Source organism: Chionomys nivalis, chromosome 12, assembly GCF_950005125.1.
Source record: "Chionomys nivalis chromosome 12, mChiNiv1.1, whole genome shotgun sequence".
NCBI classification, from domain to species: domain Eukaryota; kingdom Metazoa; phylum Chordata; class Mammalia; order Rodentia; family Cricetidae; genus Chionomys; species Chionomys nivalis.
In genome coordinates, this window is record NC_080097.1 from 40,639,102 (window position 1) to 40,659,244 (window position 20,143).

A 20,143-nucleotide genomic window follows, 5' to 3' on the forward strand; every position below is an offset into this window, starting at 1 on the left:
TTTTGTGAAATCTGAGGCTCGCTTAATTTCCTCCTGTTATTGTTACTGAATACCAAATGGGTTCTTTTTTAAACTTGAGGTTTAGGTCTGAAGGTATGGCTCAATAATTAAAGCACTTGCAGGAGAACCCTAGTTTCATTCCACACGACAGCTCCCAATCTCTGTTACACCACTCCCAGTGCATTTGTTACCCTCCTCTGGCCTTCCTGCCACCAGGCATATAGGCAGGCGAATGCTCATATGCAGAAAATAAATTTAAGTAAATGAAACTTAAGTTTGAGGGTTAATACTTTTACTAGGATATCTGTTATTTGAATCATTCTGTATTCATTTGTGTTACAACACTTTCTTTTAAACTAGGCATTCTGCTCTTCTTTCTGAGACAACTTGATGTTATTTTATTCTGTTAGGTTTTCTTTGAACATTTTGTCATTTTTAAAATATGTTTCTCATATTTTAATTTTTTTTCTTTTGGGCAATACTGGGAATTGGGTTCAAAGCTTCATGAATGCTAGGCAAATGCTCAGCCACTGAGCTACATCCCCATCTTTGTGTTATGTGTAGGTTCTTTATTTCTGCTGTCTTTTGTTTCCATCTAAACTCTTTTGGTAATGGTGTTATTTGTACCTAGTTCTTTCTTAGCTCATCTGACTCCTTGTTTTTATGTAAATTGAGACCAGTCAGCTTTTCTGTTTGCTTGTTTATTTGTTTTAAGGCAAGTTCTTGACTTGTGGCCCAGACTGCCTTTGACGTAGTGATCTTCCTGCCTAGCATCCCAAACACTGGAGTTCACCATAATGTAGGATGACTTGCTTATTTATTTGTTTGTTTATTTTAAAGGTATTTTCTTCCTATTAGGTTCTCTGATTTTCCCCCTTTTGTGAGTTTACTTTTTCTTTTGTGAATGCCTTTTTCCTTCATATATGGGATATGAAGTGGCTAATGCTTTCTTTGAGGTAGTTTGAGAGACCCTCCCTTTATTCCCTTTATATGTAATGTGCAGTTAGTTTGTATTCCCCAGAGAGTTACAGTGTGCTGTAAACAGGCGTTATGCTACTTTTAGTCAGAAAGTGAGGACGAGAGTAGAGAATTTATTTGAATTCTGTACTTTGCCCTTTTCCCAGTCAGCACAGTATACTGGAATATCTGTGCTGGGCAGCTAGCCATCATGGTTTACTTCCTTTTCTGTAATGGTTACTTCTCCCTCCAAGCCAGGAAATGACAAGTGAGCATGCCGCTGGAGAGTTGTTCCCGATTTGGTATTGCTGCTGCTAGCACTTGGCTAATGTGTTTACTTTTCAGAGTGTTGTTAGAGCAGAGAGGCTGTTCATCTGACTTGGCTCTGCTCCTCTTACTTGGATGTTTCTGATAGCAAACTTCACCTGTTTCTTCACCATCATTAACTTTCAGTTAGCATACAAATTAAAGAGTTTCCTAGTGACATTTTCGTATCATACATTTCTGCTTTGTGGTTTACACCCCCTGTAATATTTCTTCACTGAATTCATTGCAAACATACTTTTGTACCATACCATATAGACTTAAAACACTTGACACAAGGTTATTCATTGTCTCACACATTTTGGGAGTTTCAGTATTTGTTGTTGTTGTTACTGGCTTAGCAGATAGTCCAAAGGTAGAAAGTGAATCAGCTCAAGCTTCTCCTTTATTTAAAAAAATACTTATTTACTTTTATCTGTGCATATGAGTGTTTTGCTTGCATATATGTATATGTACCACATGTATTCCTCGTACCTCTGAAGACCAGAGAGGGCATTGATTTCCTTGAATTGAGAATTAGAGACACTTGTGAGCTAGCTACCATGTGGGTGCTGGGAGCCTAACCTGGGTCCTCTGCAAGAGCAACGAGTGCTATCAACCATGAGCAATCTCTCTGGCTCCTACATCTTTCTTAAAAATAATAGAGCTATAAGCAAATAGGCACTGCTCGATTTGATTATAATTTACATTATATATAGGTACCTATTACATGCATTTATTTCTATAAGCCTTGTAGTTGTGTGTTATATATGTTACATAAACTTATTGTTTTAAGTTATATATGTATGTATGTTACATAAACTCTTAGGATATTATGTTAAATAATCATTTCAACATGACCTTATAATTATGCTCTGCTTGTTTTTTTTGTTTGTTTATTTTGTTTTTTGAGACAGGATTTCTCTGTGTTGCCCTGGCTGATCTGGAATTTGCTCTGTAGACCAAGCTGGACTTGCCTCACAGAGATCCCCTGCCTCTGTCTTCCAAGTGCTAGGATTAAAGGTGTGCACCATCACCTCCTGGCTTATTTTTTATTTCTTTTTTTCCTTTGGGTTTTCAAGACAGAATTTTTCTGTGTAATAGTCCTGGCTGTCCTGGAATTCACTCTGTAGACCAGGCTGGCCTCAAACTCACAGAGATCTGTCTGCCTCTGCCTCCCTAATGCTGGGATTAAAGGCATGCACCACCGCCGCCCAGCAATTTTGTTATTTCTTAATGGTTTTCATTAGTGTAATATTTGTAGGTGGTTAAATTGAACATATGAGATACTTTATATAAATATTTAGAGTGAAAGATTAGCATGCATCCTACTTCAGCATTGTTTCTGAGAGTGATGAGCTTTGTAGGTCACACCAGAATAGGAAGCAGATTTTATAAAAGGTAATGCCAGATGATTTTAATAAGAATTAATTCTTATAACCCCCAGTTTTAAAGCTCTCATTTATGTCTTGAATCTCATCTTTTTAATTTGGTTTTGCAACAAAGAGAAAAGTTTTTATCATGGATTTAGTGATTAGCAAATTAATGAGCATATGGATATACCATTACATTTTTCTCTGACTTAAAGGCACTAGTCTCTAACTTTTTTTAAAAATGGGAATCTTGAAGCCACTGAGATGCCTTTGCACATAAAGGCTTGTACCGCCAACCTGGAACCTGAGTTTGGTCACTGGGACCCACATAGTAAAAGAAGAGAACCAGTTCATTCAGGTTGTCCTCTGATTGACACAAGTATATTATCGTACATGTACACACACACTTTGCTCACAAACGTGCATATACATGCATGCATACACACACAGGTAAGTAAATAATAGTTAAATATAATTTTAAAGTATTTAACTGTGGATCTTTTTTGTTTTTAGGAGAAGTATTACAAATGGAAGATGATCTGGTAATCTCGTTTCAGTTAATGTTGTGTGTAGTTGACTATTTTATTAAGTTCTCACCTCCTGCACTACTCAGAGAACCATACAGTAAGTGTTCTAAACAATGCAATGCTCTTCTCCTCTATCTTCATGAGTGACTTACTGAATGTCTTATAGGTCCGATGCAGTACTAAAACTGAGAGGATGATAAAACTTTAGTCAGGAATGGGCTCTGCCTTTTTCTCTCAGCTCTACTTTACTGTGACAATACCTGATGTGATCAATTTGTTGAGGTGTGATCGACTTATTTTTAGCTCACAGTTTTGGAGTTTCCATCACAGTTTTGGAGTTTCCAGTCCACAGGCTATTTGACCCCTTTGCTTTGAGCCTGTAGTGAGGTCACATCGTGGCAGGTTCCCACAGTGGAGTAAAACTGTTCCCCTTCTACTGGAATTGACAGAGTAGGGGGAGGATGGACTCCTGTTATCCTTCAAGAAATGCACTGTAGGAACCCTCGGACTGGTTAGACTCTGCCAATAGCTGCAAGCTGGGGACTGAGACGAGCACGCGGGTCTGAACATCTCCAGATTCAAGTGACACCAGCCTTCAAGAGTATAAGCTATAGAAAAGAAGATAGAACATTGCGCAGATAATCAAGAATGTAGTAGGAAGTGCTCTAGTTTATTCAAAACAAAAATTGGGGGGAGTTTTAGAGATATGAACATTTTTACAGGGCCAGTGAGATGTTCCAGCCTAACAACCTGAGTCCATTGCCCAGAGTTAATGGTGAAAAGAGAGAATTGGTTCCTGAAATTTGTCCTCTGACCTCCAGAGGTGTGTCCTGCTTCCCCCACGTGCTCATGCATGTGCACACACATATACATCCACACAATAATAATCATAATCATAAAATTAAAATAAGGGCTAGAAAGATACCTTAGTGGTTAAGAATGCGTATTGTTCATGCAGAGGACCTGAGTTCAGTTCCCAGAACCATGTTGGGTGGCTCTCAACCTCCTGTAACTTCAGCTACAGGAAGATGCAGTGCCCTCTTCTGGGCTTTCTGGTGACTATACTCACTTAAATATACCCTCACACTACACACGCACGCACGCACGCACGCACGTAATTAAAAATACAATTTAAAAATTAAAAAGCAAGTTTTTGTAGTAGCAGTGGAGGGCCAATCAACGACATAGAAAAGTGTTATTTGAAATGAGTTTGAAGAGTAGGTACAGTTGGGGAAATGTTTCTTTTGAAGAAGCAGGGGAGATTTGTACTAAAGTAGAACAAAAGACAGAGATTTGATCCATAACTTTTGGGAAGGGGGGCATTCTATGGTAGCAATTTAAGTTTTTAATTAGTATTGGATATTGTATGCTATATAACTGATCTTTCTTTCTTTCTTTCTTTCTTTCTTTATTTATTTTTGATTTTTCGAGACAGGGTTTCTCTGTAGCTTTTTGGTTCCTGTCCTGGAACTAGCTCTTGTAGACCAGGCTGACCTCGAACTCACAGAGATCCACCTGCCTCTGCCTCCCGAGTGCTGGGATTAAAGGCGTGCGCTACCACTGCCCGGCTATAACTGACTTTTCTATATGAGCAGTAAGTGATAATGTTTCAGTGGGTAATGAGAAGGAAGGGAAATGTATTTAAATAAAAGTAGCTGTTGATAAATAGATAGCATTAAGCAAAATAAGTGTAGATTAAATATTTCTTAGACCAAAGATGTTTCTTTTGGTCACCTCAAAAATAGGACTTTGAAATCACTTTTGTACAGTAGAAAGTGTAAACTTAGCCAAGGACAGGCTGATCCCTAGCTCGTGAAATGATAAAAGTACTAATAGTAGTGATAAAACGTAGCAGATCATAATTTCAAGACTAAACTTCATGCTGAAGGGGCTGACATAGTGAAGACTAATATTCATCTTTGTGAACAATGACTTCTTGGGGAAATGAAGTCTGGATGAGCGTTTTGACAATGTATTAAACCTATGTTGGTGGAAGAGGCAGAAAACTTAAACTAGCATGATTTAACATACAAAACGAGAAATTTTAAACTCTACAGTAAATAGTAAATATACTTCAAAAGTCCCCATCCTTTTTTTTTTTTTCTGTGTACAAAGTTTATTTTCAAGATTATGTGTATGTGGGCTGGAGAGATGGCTCAGTGGTTAAGAGCATTGCCTGCTCTTCCAAAGGTCCTGAGTTCAATTCCCAGCAACCACATGGTGGCTCACAACCATCTGTAAAGAGGTCTGGCGCCCTCTTCTGGCCTTCAGGCATACACACAGACAGAATATTGTATACATAATAAATAAATAAATATTTAAAAAAAAAAGATTATGTGTATGTGTAACATTATTTAGGATACAGTATTATTTTGTGCATTCTACCAAAAATTTTAATAAACAATCATGTAACAATTTATTTTCTAATAATCTACAGTGCCACATTCTTGTGAAATTCAAAGACTAACATTTGACAAGGGAATTTTACATTTACAATTTCTTGTTATTGTTTTATTCATTTTGTAAGCATTTATTGTAAATATGTGGTGTTTATTTGGAGAATATTTCCATTATTCACTCTGACAAATAAATTGTGTTTCCCTAGGAATCAAAGTGTAGTTCTAAGGCAGACAATATTAGAACTAGACTAGTTTAAATGTTTCTTTTGCCTGCCTTTTTCTCCCTTGTTTATATCAAAGTTGGTGTATAACTGGGTGTGATAAATGCATGCTTTTTTAAAAATCCCAGCCCTGGAAGACAGAAGCAGGCCAATCTCTGTGAGTTCCAGACAAGCTGGTCTACACAGCTTGTTTCAGGACAGCCAGAGCTACAGGGTGCAATTCTGTCTACAAAATAAAATTAAATAAAAAGTTGATGTATTGTGTTACTTTATTTAGATTTATGTCTTTGTTCTTTAGATAATTGAAATCTGTACTTCATTGTTAAAGAGAAACCAGCATGATAAACTGAATTTACCAAGTACATTAATTTTTAATTAGCTTTTGTGATAGGGATTTCAGATACAGTGATGTAGTTTGTCTCCATGTACTATGACCTGGCTTCAGAAGATAATTTATGACCTGTCTGTAGCCTCATATCCCACAAGTTCCCACAGCTTGTGTGTGGTTTCAACCTGGTATCTTTATCTGTAAAAGAGAAAGACTTTTTAAAATAGTACTATTATGGCATCTAAAAACTGTTACTGTTTAATGCCACCAAATACTTTGTAAGTGTTCAGATTTCCAGTTAGTGTATACATTCAGTAGAAGTTTCTTTTCTGTAGGCTGACTGAATCAGAATTTACATGAAATCTCTACTTTATGATTGGTTGATAAACTTATTTATTTATTTAGAGGCAGGCTCTCATCATGTAACCCATGCTGTCCTGGAACTTGCTATGTTGACCGTGCTGGCCTCAAACTCACAGAGATCTTGCCCTTGTGAGGAAAGGCATGCCTCGATCACTATGCCTAGCTTGTTATACTTCTAAAACTTGCTCCTCTAGGTTGTGGATGTAGTTCAGTGGTAGAGCATAGAAGGCCCTGGTTCTAATCTGTAGCACAAAACAGTTTTCTGCTTCTTTCTCCTCACTCTCTCATGCTTTATTTTTTAAATAATCAGAGTAGAGGATTTGTACTTATCATGTGTACAACATATGTTTTGCCAACACCTATGCTTATGTACCACTTATGTGCCTGATGCCTGTGTTGGCCAGAAGAGGGCATCCTATCCCCTGAAACTGAACAGATAGTTGTGAGCCACAATGTGAATACTAGGAATTTAACCTGAGTCCTCTGGAAGAGCAGTCAGTGTTCTTACCCACTGAGTTATCTCTTCAGCCCTTACACTACAACCTTAAATACTTTATAATTTGCTAATACTTAAAAGGTTTATACTATGTTTATAAATGGAACCCATAAATATTTGCTTATTCATTTTAAGGATCTAAAAATAGAGAAAATGTTTATACTTACTTAGTATTTGTTTGTGCGGTAGTAGGATTCTGTGTGGGGCTGTGTGTGGAAGTTGAAGGAAATTTGCATGAGTCAGTTCTTTCCTTCTCCTGTAGAGGGTCCAGGGATTGAACCAGGTTGTCAGCTTTGGCAGCTAGTGCCTTTGCCCACTGAGTCATCTCATCAGCCCAGGAAACATTTTTGTTCATGTATTCTGAGTAGAATATACTTATAAGTAATTTATAAATTTTTTGTTTATCATACTTTCTCCGGGTTTGTGGGATGTAGCATTTTGGGGATAGCATTTGTAGAAAAAGAAAAATGTGAGTTGCTAAAACTAATAACAGTATATATATATCACAGCAGGCATTCAGAAACAGGCTATATGGCTCAGTGATGGAGCATTTGTGTAACATTCACAGAGACCCTGGATTTGATTGCCTGTACAACAAAACAAAGGGGGGAACCAATAGATGTTAATTCATAAGCTAAAATTGTTAATTATATAGTGAGCCATAATAAGTGGATTAAAATTCTACAAGGATTATTTCTAATGTTGTCTTAGTTATAATTAGAATGTGTCATATTTTGCTTTACAATTTATTTAATTTTAAGTAATTATTTTGGAGATAGCATCTCATGTGACGTATGCTGGCCTTGAACTCACTATGTAGACAAAGATGGTATTGAACTTTGAATCTCCCTTTGCCTCCTAAATGCTGGGTTTACAGGTGTGTACCAGCATTCCTGGTGTATGTGGTGATAGGAATTTCTAGGCAAGTACTCTACCAACTTAGCTATATCCCCAGACTAGTTTGATTAACTCTTTTCAATATGGAATGTACAATTGTTCTTACCTAATTTACCACTTTTACAGAAACAGCTGTAATACCCATTAATGGTTCACCTCGTACACCCCGAAGAGGTCAGAACAGGAGTGCCCGGATAGCAAAACAACTAGAAAATGATACAAGAATTATTGAAGTTCTCTGTAAAGAGCATGAATGTAATATAGATGAGGTAATTTCTGCTACACTTTGTTTAAAACAGTTGAGTAGATACATATGTGAAGTCTTCCTGCCAATATATACTCTTCGTTATGAGCATGCTTTTATTTTTAGTTTTTAGTTAGGACCATTTTTATTTTATAGGAACAAAATAATTTGCAAAAAATTAATTTTCATACTTCCTTACTTAGCTTTTAAAGGTAATGTCTCCCTTCTGTAATTACTGGTTGTATATCATGAAGACAATAGTTTTCAAATGTGTTTCTCCTTCTAGACCATTGAATTTACTAATATCCCTAGTGTTTAAAACACCTTACCAAGAGACCTCAGAGTTTCACTTCAGTGTGAGTGATCTAACATTCAGTTTCTGTTTAGCCTTTTATGACTCTCTTTCCAAATACTCTATCAGATGTTAATAACTGTTAGAGATAACTTCTATTTTTGGTTTTAAGCCTAGCCTTTAACGACTGAGGCATCCCTCCAGGCCGTTAGAGAGAACTTCTGCACACAGAGTAATTACTTTCTTCAAGAGTCTAAGTTTTGGAACCGAAAGGATTCTTACAAATAATGCACCCCACTTCCTTATAGTAATGAGTGATAGGTTTCCAGAGACCGGTTACTCGTCACTCACTGAGCCTTTGGTAAAGTTTAGGACATCTGGGTCTCTGTTCATTCAACAGATTGTCTCTTTCACAGTTTTGTTATTGAAATTTTGCCTACAATTCACCAGATATGTGAAATATTACATCTTTGAAATTCTGACAACTCGGGGAAACAGTGAGGATACCTGTTTCCAAGATTGAATTACAGAAGTATTAGAACTATTACCAAGATATCTAGGCTTTACCACTGTGGCTCTTACTAATGTCATGAATCTGTATGAATGTATTAACTTCATATATAAACCTAAATGCTTGCTTTTCACGTTTCTAGACCATGAGCTTCCCCACAAATATGCTGGCAGGGGTAACTGAAATAGTGCTGTCTCCATTCTGCTGTTTGATCAAAAGGGAGCAAATAGTAGTCAATGAGCTGTTCTAATTCCCTGAATTTTTTATAACATGAGTAGTTACATTTTATTTTGAGGATTAGAATAAATACGTTTTTAATCTTAAGGAATTTGTTCTTAGAATTTAGAGTGTTTAGTTATGATTCAAGTATAGCTAATAAAAACTTCAGTATTTTAATTGAAACATGACTAAAAATAGCATTTATGGCTGTATAACTATTGGTTAATTATACTAATTGATTAACTACTAAATATCCCAGGTAAGTGTGACCTAATTAGAAAATAAATATACTATTTGTTAGAAAGAAAAGTCAATAAATGTAGACTACATGTTTGGAAAAGAAAGTTAGTAAAACAAAAGCAATTGGTTAAAAATTCTATAGTACATTGCACTTACAGAGCAACCAGTAATCTGTTTTCCAAGTGCCACTTTAAAATGTTGGCTTCAGTGGCTCCTTATGCCACACACCCCATTTCATTAGCAGTTTTTCACTTAAACTCTGTTTTATGGTCAGAAATTTATATTCAAAAGTAAATAACTGAAACAGTTATAAATATGGTTAGTTTGAATGTACTGTAAATGTCAGTGTAGTGGCATTTCACTTGTATTTTAATAAGTCAAACTTATTAAAATCTGAGGATCAGAAAAGTAAATCAGCCACACTGGCCAGCCTTACAGATCATGCAGCTATAGACCTTTAATCCCAGCAGCCACACTAGCTTGCCATAGAAACCAGATGATAGTGGTACACACCTTTAATCCCAGCCCTAGAGAGGAATATAAAATGGGAGGAGACAGCATTCAGCTCAGTCTCATTCTGAGATTCCTGGAGGCAGGATCGCCATTTTGGGCTGAGGTCAAGGTAAAAGCCATTGGCTGGCTGCTTTGCTTTTCGGGTCTTCCGGTTGGACCCCAGTTTCTCTTAAGTTTTTATTAATCATGATGAGTTTTTATTAATCATGCTTTATGTCAGTTAACACTGTTAGTGTGGATAGTTACCGAAACTGGATTTTATTTTGTTTTAAATTTTAATCTCTTAATATTGTAATCTTAGATGTATATATATATATATATATATATATATATATACTTGAATGTTATATTTTTCAGGTGAAAAATGTTTATTTCAAAAATTTTATCCCTTTTATGAATTCACTTGGAATTGTATCATCTAATGGACTTCCAGAGGTAATTTGAAATACAATTCAATTAAAATTAGTATGGTTTGTTTGAGACTTTGGGGAAGGAGGATAATTGCTTAATTGTCAGTTGTTTATTTCCAAAAGTAAATTTAGCTGAGTAGAATTGTAAAGTCAACTTTGTTCTATGGTGAAAAAGTTTTCTGTTTGTTGTTGTTTACTTGTTTTGTTTGTTTTTTTTTTTTGAGGCAGGGGGTTTCTTTTCTCTGTGTAGTCTTAGCTGTCCTGAAATTCACTCTGTAGACCAGCTGGCCTCAAGTTTATGTAATCCACCAGCCTCTGCCTCTGTCCAGATTGCTGGGATTAAAGGTGTGTGCCACCATGACCCAGCAAGGTTTTTTTAAAAACATAGATTCAAAAGTATAAGTAAACATAATTTATCAAAAGGCATAGAATTAGAAAACTAGGCTACCAGTTCTCTATTTGGATTGCTAACTAGTTCTTAATTTAAAAATTCACTTGGTATTTATTTTGTGCTCAATGTGTCAAGTGTTGTGCTGGATAGTGTGGGTCCAGAGATTAACTTCCAGTCACTATCCTAAGGAGTTAGTGGGAGAGGCAAACTAGGAAAGAGAACACTGCAGGAGAGCCAGGCACAGTGGCGCAGGCCTGCAATCTAGTACCCAGAGCACAGGAAGATCTTGAGTTTAAGTCTGAGGCCAGCCTGTTCTTGTGTTCTCTCTCTCTCTATCTCTCTCTCTGCAATAAAAAACAAAGAGTTGATTCTTTGAAAAGATAAATGAAATTGGAAAACCTTGAGCCAAATGAATCAGAAGAAAGAACCAGCTTAATAAAATTAGAGATCGAAAAGGAAACATAATGGACACCAACAAAAGTCAGAGGATCATTAGAGCACCTTTGAAAACTGTTATTCCAATAAGTTGGAAAGTCTAGAAGAACTGGACAAATTTCAAGACATTCATAACTTAGAAAATTAAACCAAGAGCATATAAGCAGATCTACTACAAACAATGATATTGAGATGGCAATAAGTTTCTCCACTGGAAAAGCTCAGGTCCATTGCCAATATCACCAATGCTCCTCACACTGTCCCATGACTCAGGGAGGGAAGGAATGCCACCAAGATACCAAGACAAAATGAAAATCCATAGCTTCTTCAACAAGAGATCCTGGGCAAAGCTACATGTAGAAGAATGAAATTAGACTCCTGGTTTTCATCCCATAAAATCAATTAAACTTTATCAAAGTTTATAATGGATGATCAGAAACTGAAACTTCTACAGAAAAACATAGGTAGAATACTTTAAGGTAGAGGTATGATTTTTTTTCAGGAAAAGAGAAAGACTCTGATAGCTCAGGAATTGAATGAGACTAAAATGTTCTATATAGCAAATGAAATCTTGAATTAAGATACAGCTATGGAATGAGAGGATATCTTTGGAAGATACAATTTTTTATGTATCTAATATATAGATTACTGGTAGGAATATAATTAGTCTAGTCTTGATGCAGCCATTAAGGAGGTCCTGAAAAAATTAAAAAATAGAACTACTATATGACCTACCTGTATCCCTTCTGGATATATGCCCCAAAGACTGTATGCCAGCATACTGTAAAGATCCTTGTATATTTATGCTCATTGCTGCTCTATCCACAATAACTAAGTTATAGAATTGGTCTAGATGTCCATCAACAGGTAAATGGTTTTAAACGTTGACTACATGGTAAACCAAGGCAGGTGAGGTTGGTTACTAGTTAGGCTAAGCAAACAGTTTGAATACACAGTAGGCTAGCAGTCTTAATTTGTAAGGGACCTTAAGGTATATTATTAATCTTGGCTATGAGATCCAACAAAAGTTCCAGTCTCTTAGAATATAAAAGATAGTTTCAGAATATTGTATTACCACACACAAAGACAAAGAAGAACAATACTGTGTGGATGGAAGTTTCTGTACCATTCAGTCCCACAGAAACACACAGAGTACTATAACAATTATAAACTGTTTGGCCTATTAGCTCAGGCGTATTATTAACTAGGTCTTACAACTTGAATTAACCCATAATTCTTGTCTGTGTTATCCATATGGCTTGGTACCTTTTATCAGTAAGGCATTCTCATCTTGCTTCCTCTGCATCTGACTGATGACGGATTCTGCCTTTCCTCATCCCAGAATTCTCTTAGTTTGGTTGCCCCACCTATACATCCTGCCTGGTTACTGGCCAATCAGCGTTTTTTTATTAAACAGATATGAGTGACAAATCTTTATAGTGTACAAGAGCATTATCCCACAGCATTTCTCCTTTTTTTCCCCTCAAAACAAGACCCTGAATCTAATCTCATTTGTTTTGCTTTTTTTCCTGGCTGTTATTCATAACAACTTGTAACCTACACTCTAAACAAAGATAAGTGTCCATAATCCATTTCTCTTTCTTTTCTCTCCCAAGCCTCTGAATATTTTTAAACACTGTAAACTGTTAGGTGTTTTTTTCTTTTTTTCTCTCTGAATCTGTCTTTACTGTATACCTTTATCTTTTTCTGACCACATTAGTCTTTAATCTGCTAAGCAACATGAATAGGATTAAAACCACGGTTTTGGCAGATGGATCTGCCCCATTCCTTGGCCCCACTTCCTGAGAGTCTAGTCTAGACTAGACTAGGTGGAGGTACTGGCCTAGCCACATTTTTTACCACAACTCTGAATAGTTTCTAGATTCATGCCACCACCAAGAAGCAAGCTGCTGGCTGCTCATAAACCCCATTTAAGTATTCGGTGACAGAGCCTCTGAAAAGAGCAGTGAGGGTTTTGCTGCTAATGCTGAGCTTCTCTTAATAGGAGCCAGGTCTCTGCTTGTTTCTAGCAAACAGAGCCCACTCAAGACAATGCTAGTACCAAGAAGCTGTGCTTGATTCTGTTCTTTTCTGTCTAGAATACTCTTTTAAAAAGCTTTCTTAGGCTTTATGTGGAAATTCTTGCCTAACATTTGGGTACCATATATGTAGACAGAAGTTTCTGTCCCACCTGGTCCCGCAGCCATTCAGTCCCAAAGAAACAGAAGCTTATAACAACTATAAACTGTTTGGCCTGTTATATCAAGGTTATTATTAACTATCTCTTACAACTCGAATTAACCCCATAATTCTTGTCTATGTTAACCACGTGGATTGGTACTTTTTATCAGTGAGACAGTCTCATCTTCTTCCTCTGCGTGTGACTGGTGACTACTCTGCCTTCAAGAAAAGTTTCAGTCTTTTAGAATATAAGAGATAGTTTCAGAATATTGCACTACCTCACAGAAGGACAAAGAAGGACAATATTGAGTACTTTTTTCTTTTTCTTGTTTTTTTTTTTTTTGTTTTTTTGTTTTTTTTTTTTTGTTTTTTTTTTTTGGTTCATTTGAGACAGTTTCTCTATATAGTCCTGGCTGACCTAGAAATCTCTCCATAGACCAGGCAGGCCTCAAATTCAGAGATCACCCATCTCTGCCTCCTGAGTGCTGTGTGATTAAAGGCATGCACCACCACTGCCAGGTTGTGTAGTTTTGTGTGTGTGTTTTTGGGGGGGTTTGTTTTGTTTTTCGAGACAGGGTTTGTCTTTGTCTTTAGCTTTGGAGCCTATCCTGGAATTTGTTCTGTAGATCAGGCTGGCCTGGAGCTCACAGAGATCCTTCAATCTCTGCCACCTAAGTGCTGGGATTAAAGGTGTGTGCCACCAACACTTAGATTTTTGGGTGCCCACCACCCAGCTCCCAGATAATCACACAGAGACTTACTCTTTCTTATGAATGTTGAACCTAAGTTTGGCTTATTTCTAGCCAGCTTTTTTTTTTTTTTTTTAACTTAAATTATCCTGGCTACCCTTTGCCTGTAAACTTTTACCTTTTTCTATTTCTGCATATATTTTTTTCCTTCTTATTCTGTATCTAGCTGTATGGCTGGGTGGCTGGCCCATGGTATCCACCTCTCTTCCTTTTTTTGTTACCCCCTTTTTTCTTTTTCTTCTTTTATTTATTCTCTCTGCCTGGCAGTTCTGCCTATTCTTTCTCCTGCCTAGCTATTGGCCATTCAAGGTTATTATTAGACCAGTCAGGTGTTTTGGACAAACAAAACATCACAGCTTTACAGAATTAAACAAATGCAACATAAAAAAAAATGCAGCACATCTTTGCATCATTAAACAAATAAACCACAACATAAACAAATGTAATACATCTTAAAATATTATTACACAGCATGGTTGAGACCTTGTCTTTTAGTAATCTTATTCCTACTTTAGGCATCAAAAACCATACTGTTCTGACATCTAACATCTAAATGTTAACATTTAGGATAATCCCCCACTCCTTTATAAAGGGTTAGTTTCAATGAATACCTTAAGAGAAGCTTCACATTTTCAGTATTGCACATATAATTGCCAGTCAGATGGTTGCTAGTTTGTGTTTCTCTAAGGTAGGGCAGGAGTGGTCACTAATCTTAGCTACGCATTAATAACCATTCTGCCAAGTTTAATTATGTAGGGAAACATACAATTTGCATTTTTGGGTTTCTTCTACCATTCTTTTTATAATTCAGTTTTAGTTCCCTTAAGGTTAAACATTGACTTTGAAAGTCACAGAAAGGGCTAGGGAGTGTTGCTCAGTGGTAGAGTGCCTGCTTAACCATGTAAAATGTCCTGTGTTCCATCTGTAGTACTGGAACAGCAAACCAAACTAGGTAGAAAACACTTCAGGAGTGTTTTCTTGATTTAGTGGTAGAATGTGCGTGTAATATGTGCAAGACTCTTGGTTTTAATGTAGTGACATTTCATTTGTATTTTAATAAATAAAGCTTGCCAGAAGATCAGAGAGTTAAAGAGCCACACTGATCAGACTTACAGACAAGGCAGTGGTGACACACACCTTTAATCCCAGGAGACATGCTAGTTTGTCATAGAAATCAGGTGGTAGTGGTGCATGCTTTTATTTCCAGCACTAGAGAGGAATGGTAGACCGGAGGAGACAACTCTCAAACACAGTCTCATTCTGAGGTTCCTGAGGTAGGATCTTCATTTTAGACTAAGGTAGAGGTAAGAGCCAGTGACTGACTATTTTGCTTTTTCTTCAGGTTGAACCTCAATTTCTCTCCCTGGGTTTTTATTAATTGTGCTACGTTTTTCCCTAACACCAGAACAAAAAAAAAAAAAAAAAAATCATAGCTGACTATTCAACACTAGATTTTAAATCATGGTTATAATAAGAGATTAGAACCAATAAATTGTAGTTTCTAGCATTTGAAAAGGTATGATAGAAAGTAAATTGTAAAACTATGTTTATTAGGTGTTTTCTGTTGTCATGACAAAACATCATGACCAAGGACATTTATAAAAGAAATGTTTCATTTGGGACTCACAGTTGCAGAGGGTTAGAGCCCATGGCCATCTTTGTGGAGAGCATGGCCCCAGATAGGCAGGTAGGTATGGCACCAGAACAGAAGCTGGAAGCATGTATCTGGATCCAAGAAAAGGAAGCGGAGAGAGCTAGCTGGAAATAGTGTGGCTTTTAAAACCTCAGAGCCCACCCCCAGTAACACACCTCCTCCAGCAAGGCCACACCTCCTAATCCTTCCCAATAGTTCACCAACAGGAAGGCAAAAATTAAATTATATGATCTTATGGAGGCCATGACATTAGGATACTTAATTGGGCTAATTCTCTTGCCAAAGATACTAAACAGAGTGAACCAGAGGGTTTAAAAAAGATTGTTTAAAATTTATAATTGAGAGGATTTATTGTGTTTAGAGAAATGCTTTATCTTATATTGAGAATACAGTAGAAGATAAAAAGTGAAGGATATATGGCATGCTTGAAGAATCAGCAGTTAACTAATTATGAATTAGATTGGGAATTCCAAATTGAAAACCCTGAAATGCGCTACTTTTTTTTTTTTTTTTTTTTTTTTAAGCATTGATATGACCACAAGTGAAAAGTTCTACTCAGGACACAAAAATATTTTAAAAGCTTATATAAAATTACCTTCATGATATGCATATAATATGCCTGTATTAACAAAAGCCTCTAAAATATCAAATACTTTTGATTCTAAACATGTTAATTAGGAAATGTTCAACCTGTGATGACTAATATATTAGTTTGGTCAGCAATGTATTGTGGCATTTGATGGTCCTTGTCTAAGTACTTTAAATTCTAATAAGTGCAGTATATACATAAAATAATAAAAATATTGAAGTTTAATGTATAATAATTTTTTTTTTGTTTTTCAAGACAGGGTTTCTCTGTAACTTTGGTTCCTGTTCTGGAACTAGCTCTGTAGACCAGGCTGGCCTCCAACACACAGAGTTCTTCCTGCTTCTCCCTCTTGAGTGCTGGTCTTAAAGACAATCGCTACTACCACCCAGCCTTAATGTGTAATATTCTATAGTTTACTTTTAGACAGGTCTTATTTTGGATGTGGACTCAGTGTTTTAAAATTAAATGTGCATTGTACAAAAGTTCTGTAGTGAAATCTACTTGTGTATCCTAAGAGAGATAACACTAGAAGGATAATTGCCAATTTCTTTCTTTTGAGGTTGAAAGTCTCTCTAAGCGCTATGAAGAGCTTTATCTTAAAAACAAAGATTTAGATGCAAGACTATTTTTGGATCATGATAAAACACTTCAGACTGATCCTATAGACAGGTATTGCAATGATATGTTTTTATATATTAACATGCTTTTTATTTGGATTGTGTAAAGATTAATAATTACTGAGATGTTATATAGATTTTTACTAACTTAGAGATCTTTTAACAATATTTTATAATAGATTATTCTCAAATGTCTTTATGTAATGCAATGGCAATACTCTAAGCATACAATTTAATAACTAATAGAGATTTAGTGTGAATTATGTACTATAACAGTTTCCTCTGTTTCTTTCCTTTCCTTTATGGTTATTTAGATTTTTTAAAATGTGTTCCAAAAGAAAATGATTTAATTAATTAGTTTACTCAAGGAGTGTCTCTTTCATTCCATCGTTTTTATCAATTGTTGGTCATGTTGATATTTAAAAAAAATTTAAGGAGAATATTCTCTTGACTTGTTGAGTAAGATTCTTAAGATAGGGAATGGCTGAGAGTATTACTGTTTTGACTGGTCATATGTAAAGTTAATTTGGCTCTTTTTAAAGAATATTTACTGTGCAATGAAAGCAATATGATTTAGAAATTAAACATAGTAAAATGTCTTTAGTTTTATCTAACTAGAAATGAAGTCTTTGGATAGCATAGTGCACTGAAAATTGTGAGCTGCAATGTTTTAAGATCCCACATAGCTCGGCTGTTAAGACCATCAGCCAGAAAACACCTTCCACTGTCCAGACTGTAATAGTCGGTGTTTGGTGTACCACTTTGCTAGAGACCTGTGGAAGGAGACCCATGCTTAAGAATGATGGTGAAAAAAGTTATTCAAGCAGCACTTTATTCCGTATCACTTATCTTTTTGAGAACATGTGCATGATGCCCTGAATAGCAGGATTTCTTAATTATTGTTATTTATTATTGATCAATAACTATTTTTTTGACCCATAACACAAATTGTAAATTTCAGTATGAGTTACTTTACTTATCATTTAGTTTTGAAACAGAGAGGACACCACGAAAAAACAACCCTGATGAAGAGGCCAACATGGCTACACCACACACTCCAGTTAGGTATGCATTTTCCTCATTCCAGCTCTTATTGTAATTGTTTATTAAGTGCTGTATACGTGCTTCAGACTTGTTTGACTTGATATTTGCACAACAAGTAAATATTTTATGACTTGCTTAGATTACAACTATTACTTGTTTGTATTTATATATAAGGAACATAACCCAAAATATATGTTCCTTCTCAGAAAGAAAAAGCATCAGCATTTGATGTTGCGTAACCTAGAGTTATTTTTATGTCCCTTCGTGACTCATATCCCACTCTGGAATCTGTTCCAGGTCTAGCTGCATGCTCCAGAGCATTTCTCGAGTCTGTGTGCTTTCCTCTATTTCTGCCTACTCTCTCTACTTTTGTGCAAGACAGTGTTCTTTCTCTTGAATTTGGGCAGTAACTATCTGATAATATCCTTCATTTCTTACAGTTGTAGCTTTCCCTACCAACAAATTTATTCTCCACAGAGTCCCCAAATAATAGTCTATGAATGTAAATCAAATCATGTGTGGACGGCTGCTTAAAGCCTCTGGTTACTTCTAGTTGCCTTTGGAATACAAATCAAATTTCTTACCGGGTGGTGGTGGCGCACGCCTTTAATCCCAGCATTCGGGAGGCAGAGACAGGCGGATCTTTGTGAGTTCGAGGCCAGCCTGGTCTACAAGAGCTAGTTCCAGGACAGGAACCAAAAGCTACGGAGAAACCCTGTCTCGAAAATCCAAAAAATAAATAAACAAACAAACAAATAAATAAATCAGTGATAAATACAAGTAAGGATAAAAATAGATTTGATTTCTCAGATAAGAAATTATTTTTTCCCCAGTTGTTTTCCTGGGGATCAAATCCAAGGCTTTGTACATGCTAGACAAGTACTCTATCATTGAGCTACATCAATCTGGCCCAGACTTTATGTTTATAACTTTGCGTATCCGTGGTTCGTGGGAGAAGACTGAGTACAGGACAGGCTAGGAATAGAGCTATCGGTATATCTTAGTGCAAATTAGAATAACCTGAGGGACTCTCTCCGTTCTACATGCTCTACCTTTTATTCTTAGTGAAAATCTCTGGACTGACCTATTGGAGTAGTTCAATGAGACATTCCAAAAACTGAAGCAAATGAATAATGGTGGTAATGAAGGAACAGTAACAGGTTTGATAAATGTGATGGATTCATTTTTAGTTTATCAGTCTTACAGCATTTATGTAGCTGTCTAGTAAGCAGCAAAATATAAAAGCAAGGAGTTGTCATGGCAGGGCGAGTTAAAAACATAAAAGTATACGCATCTGCCCAAAGGATAGGCGGTAAGGATTGACCTGTGAGGAAGCTGTCATGGGAACTGGATGGAAGTTAGGTTACAATGAGCTGGTATGGCTTGGGAGGCTAGAGTATAAAGTCAAGAATCTGAGGGAAGGTATCATGATCAAGAACGAACAAGTGTTTGAGACCATTGCTTCAAAGAAGTCTGCAGTCTTTTGTTTTTAACAGTTAGTCACTTGTGGCATTGCTTATTTATAGTAGCTATAGAAAGTGCAGTGTGTGAAAGTCGGAGTGTCAAGAAGTGTAGTGATACCACTACAGAGAAGCCCAGCCAGGCTTCTACAAGACTTCCTGCTAACACGACTAGAACAAGTGTGTGTGTGCTTGCAAAACTATAGAGTTATGGAGGTCCTGAGAGACTGGGCAAGTTTGGTGCTTTAGCAAAAGTGACTAAAAATTACTCAGGGCTTTATTCTTCTTCCTTGAAGGTCTCTTTAAAGGCTCTTTCTATTCTTGATTTGAGTTTCTGAATATATTACTGTCTTTATTTGAAAGTGTATAATATTTAAAGACGAGCTTAGTGGTCCTTTCTTCTAATCTCCAAATTTGGAGGGAGACTGAGTCAAGACGGTTGTTGCAGGTTTGAGGCTAACCTATACTATATAGTGAGGCCCTCCATATCGTGGAGAGTGGGGTATTGACACTTAATTGTTCTTGAAATGTTCTTGAAAGAATAACATTTTGATGCCGGTTACCTATTCATATAACATGAAAACTTTAAGGTATGTTTTCTTGAAAATTCATTAGTTAAAAGAATAATTCTCCATCAATATTATTGATACTTAATTTTATTAGTAAGTTTATCAGTTCTATAATTATTGATAATACTTTTATGAAAGTTAAGTAAATTATTTTAAGCTGC

At 36.2% G+C, this 20,143-nt stretch overlaps 1 protein-coding gene across 1 annotated transcript in view; it reads left to right on the forward strand.

Moving 5' to 3' along the window:
- The window catches only part of Rb1 (RB transcriptional corepressor 1), a 133,264-nt gene that overhangs the window by 42,092 nt on the left and 71,029 nt on the right, over positions 1-20,143 (forward strand). The window contains exons 7-11 of the mRNA XM_057785801.1: positions 3,147-3,257; positions 7,991-8,133; positions 10,241-10,318; positions 16,852-16,961; positions 17,897-17,974. Of these exons, the coding sequence (XP_057641784.1) occupies positions 3,147-3,257; positions 7,991-8,133; positions 10,241-10,318; positions 16,852-16,961; positions 17,897-17,974 (520 nt within the window). The remainder of the gene's footprint in view (positions 1-3,146; positions 3,258-7,990; positions 8,134-10,240; positions 10,319-16,851; positions 16,962-17,896; positions 17,975-20,143) is intronic.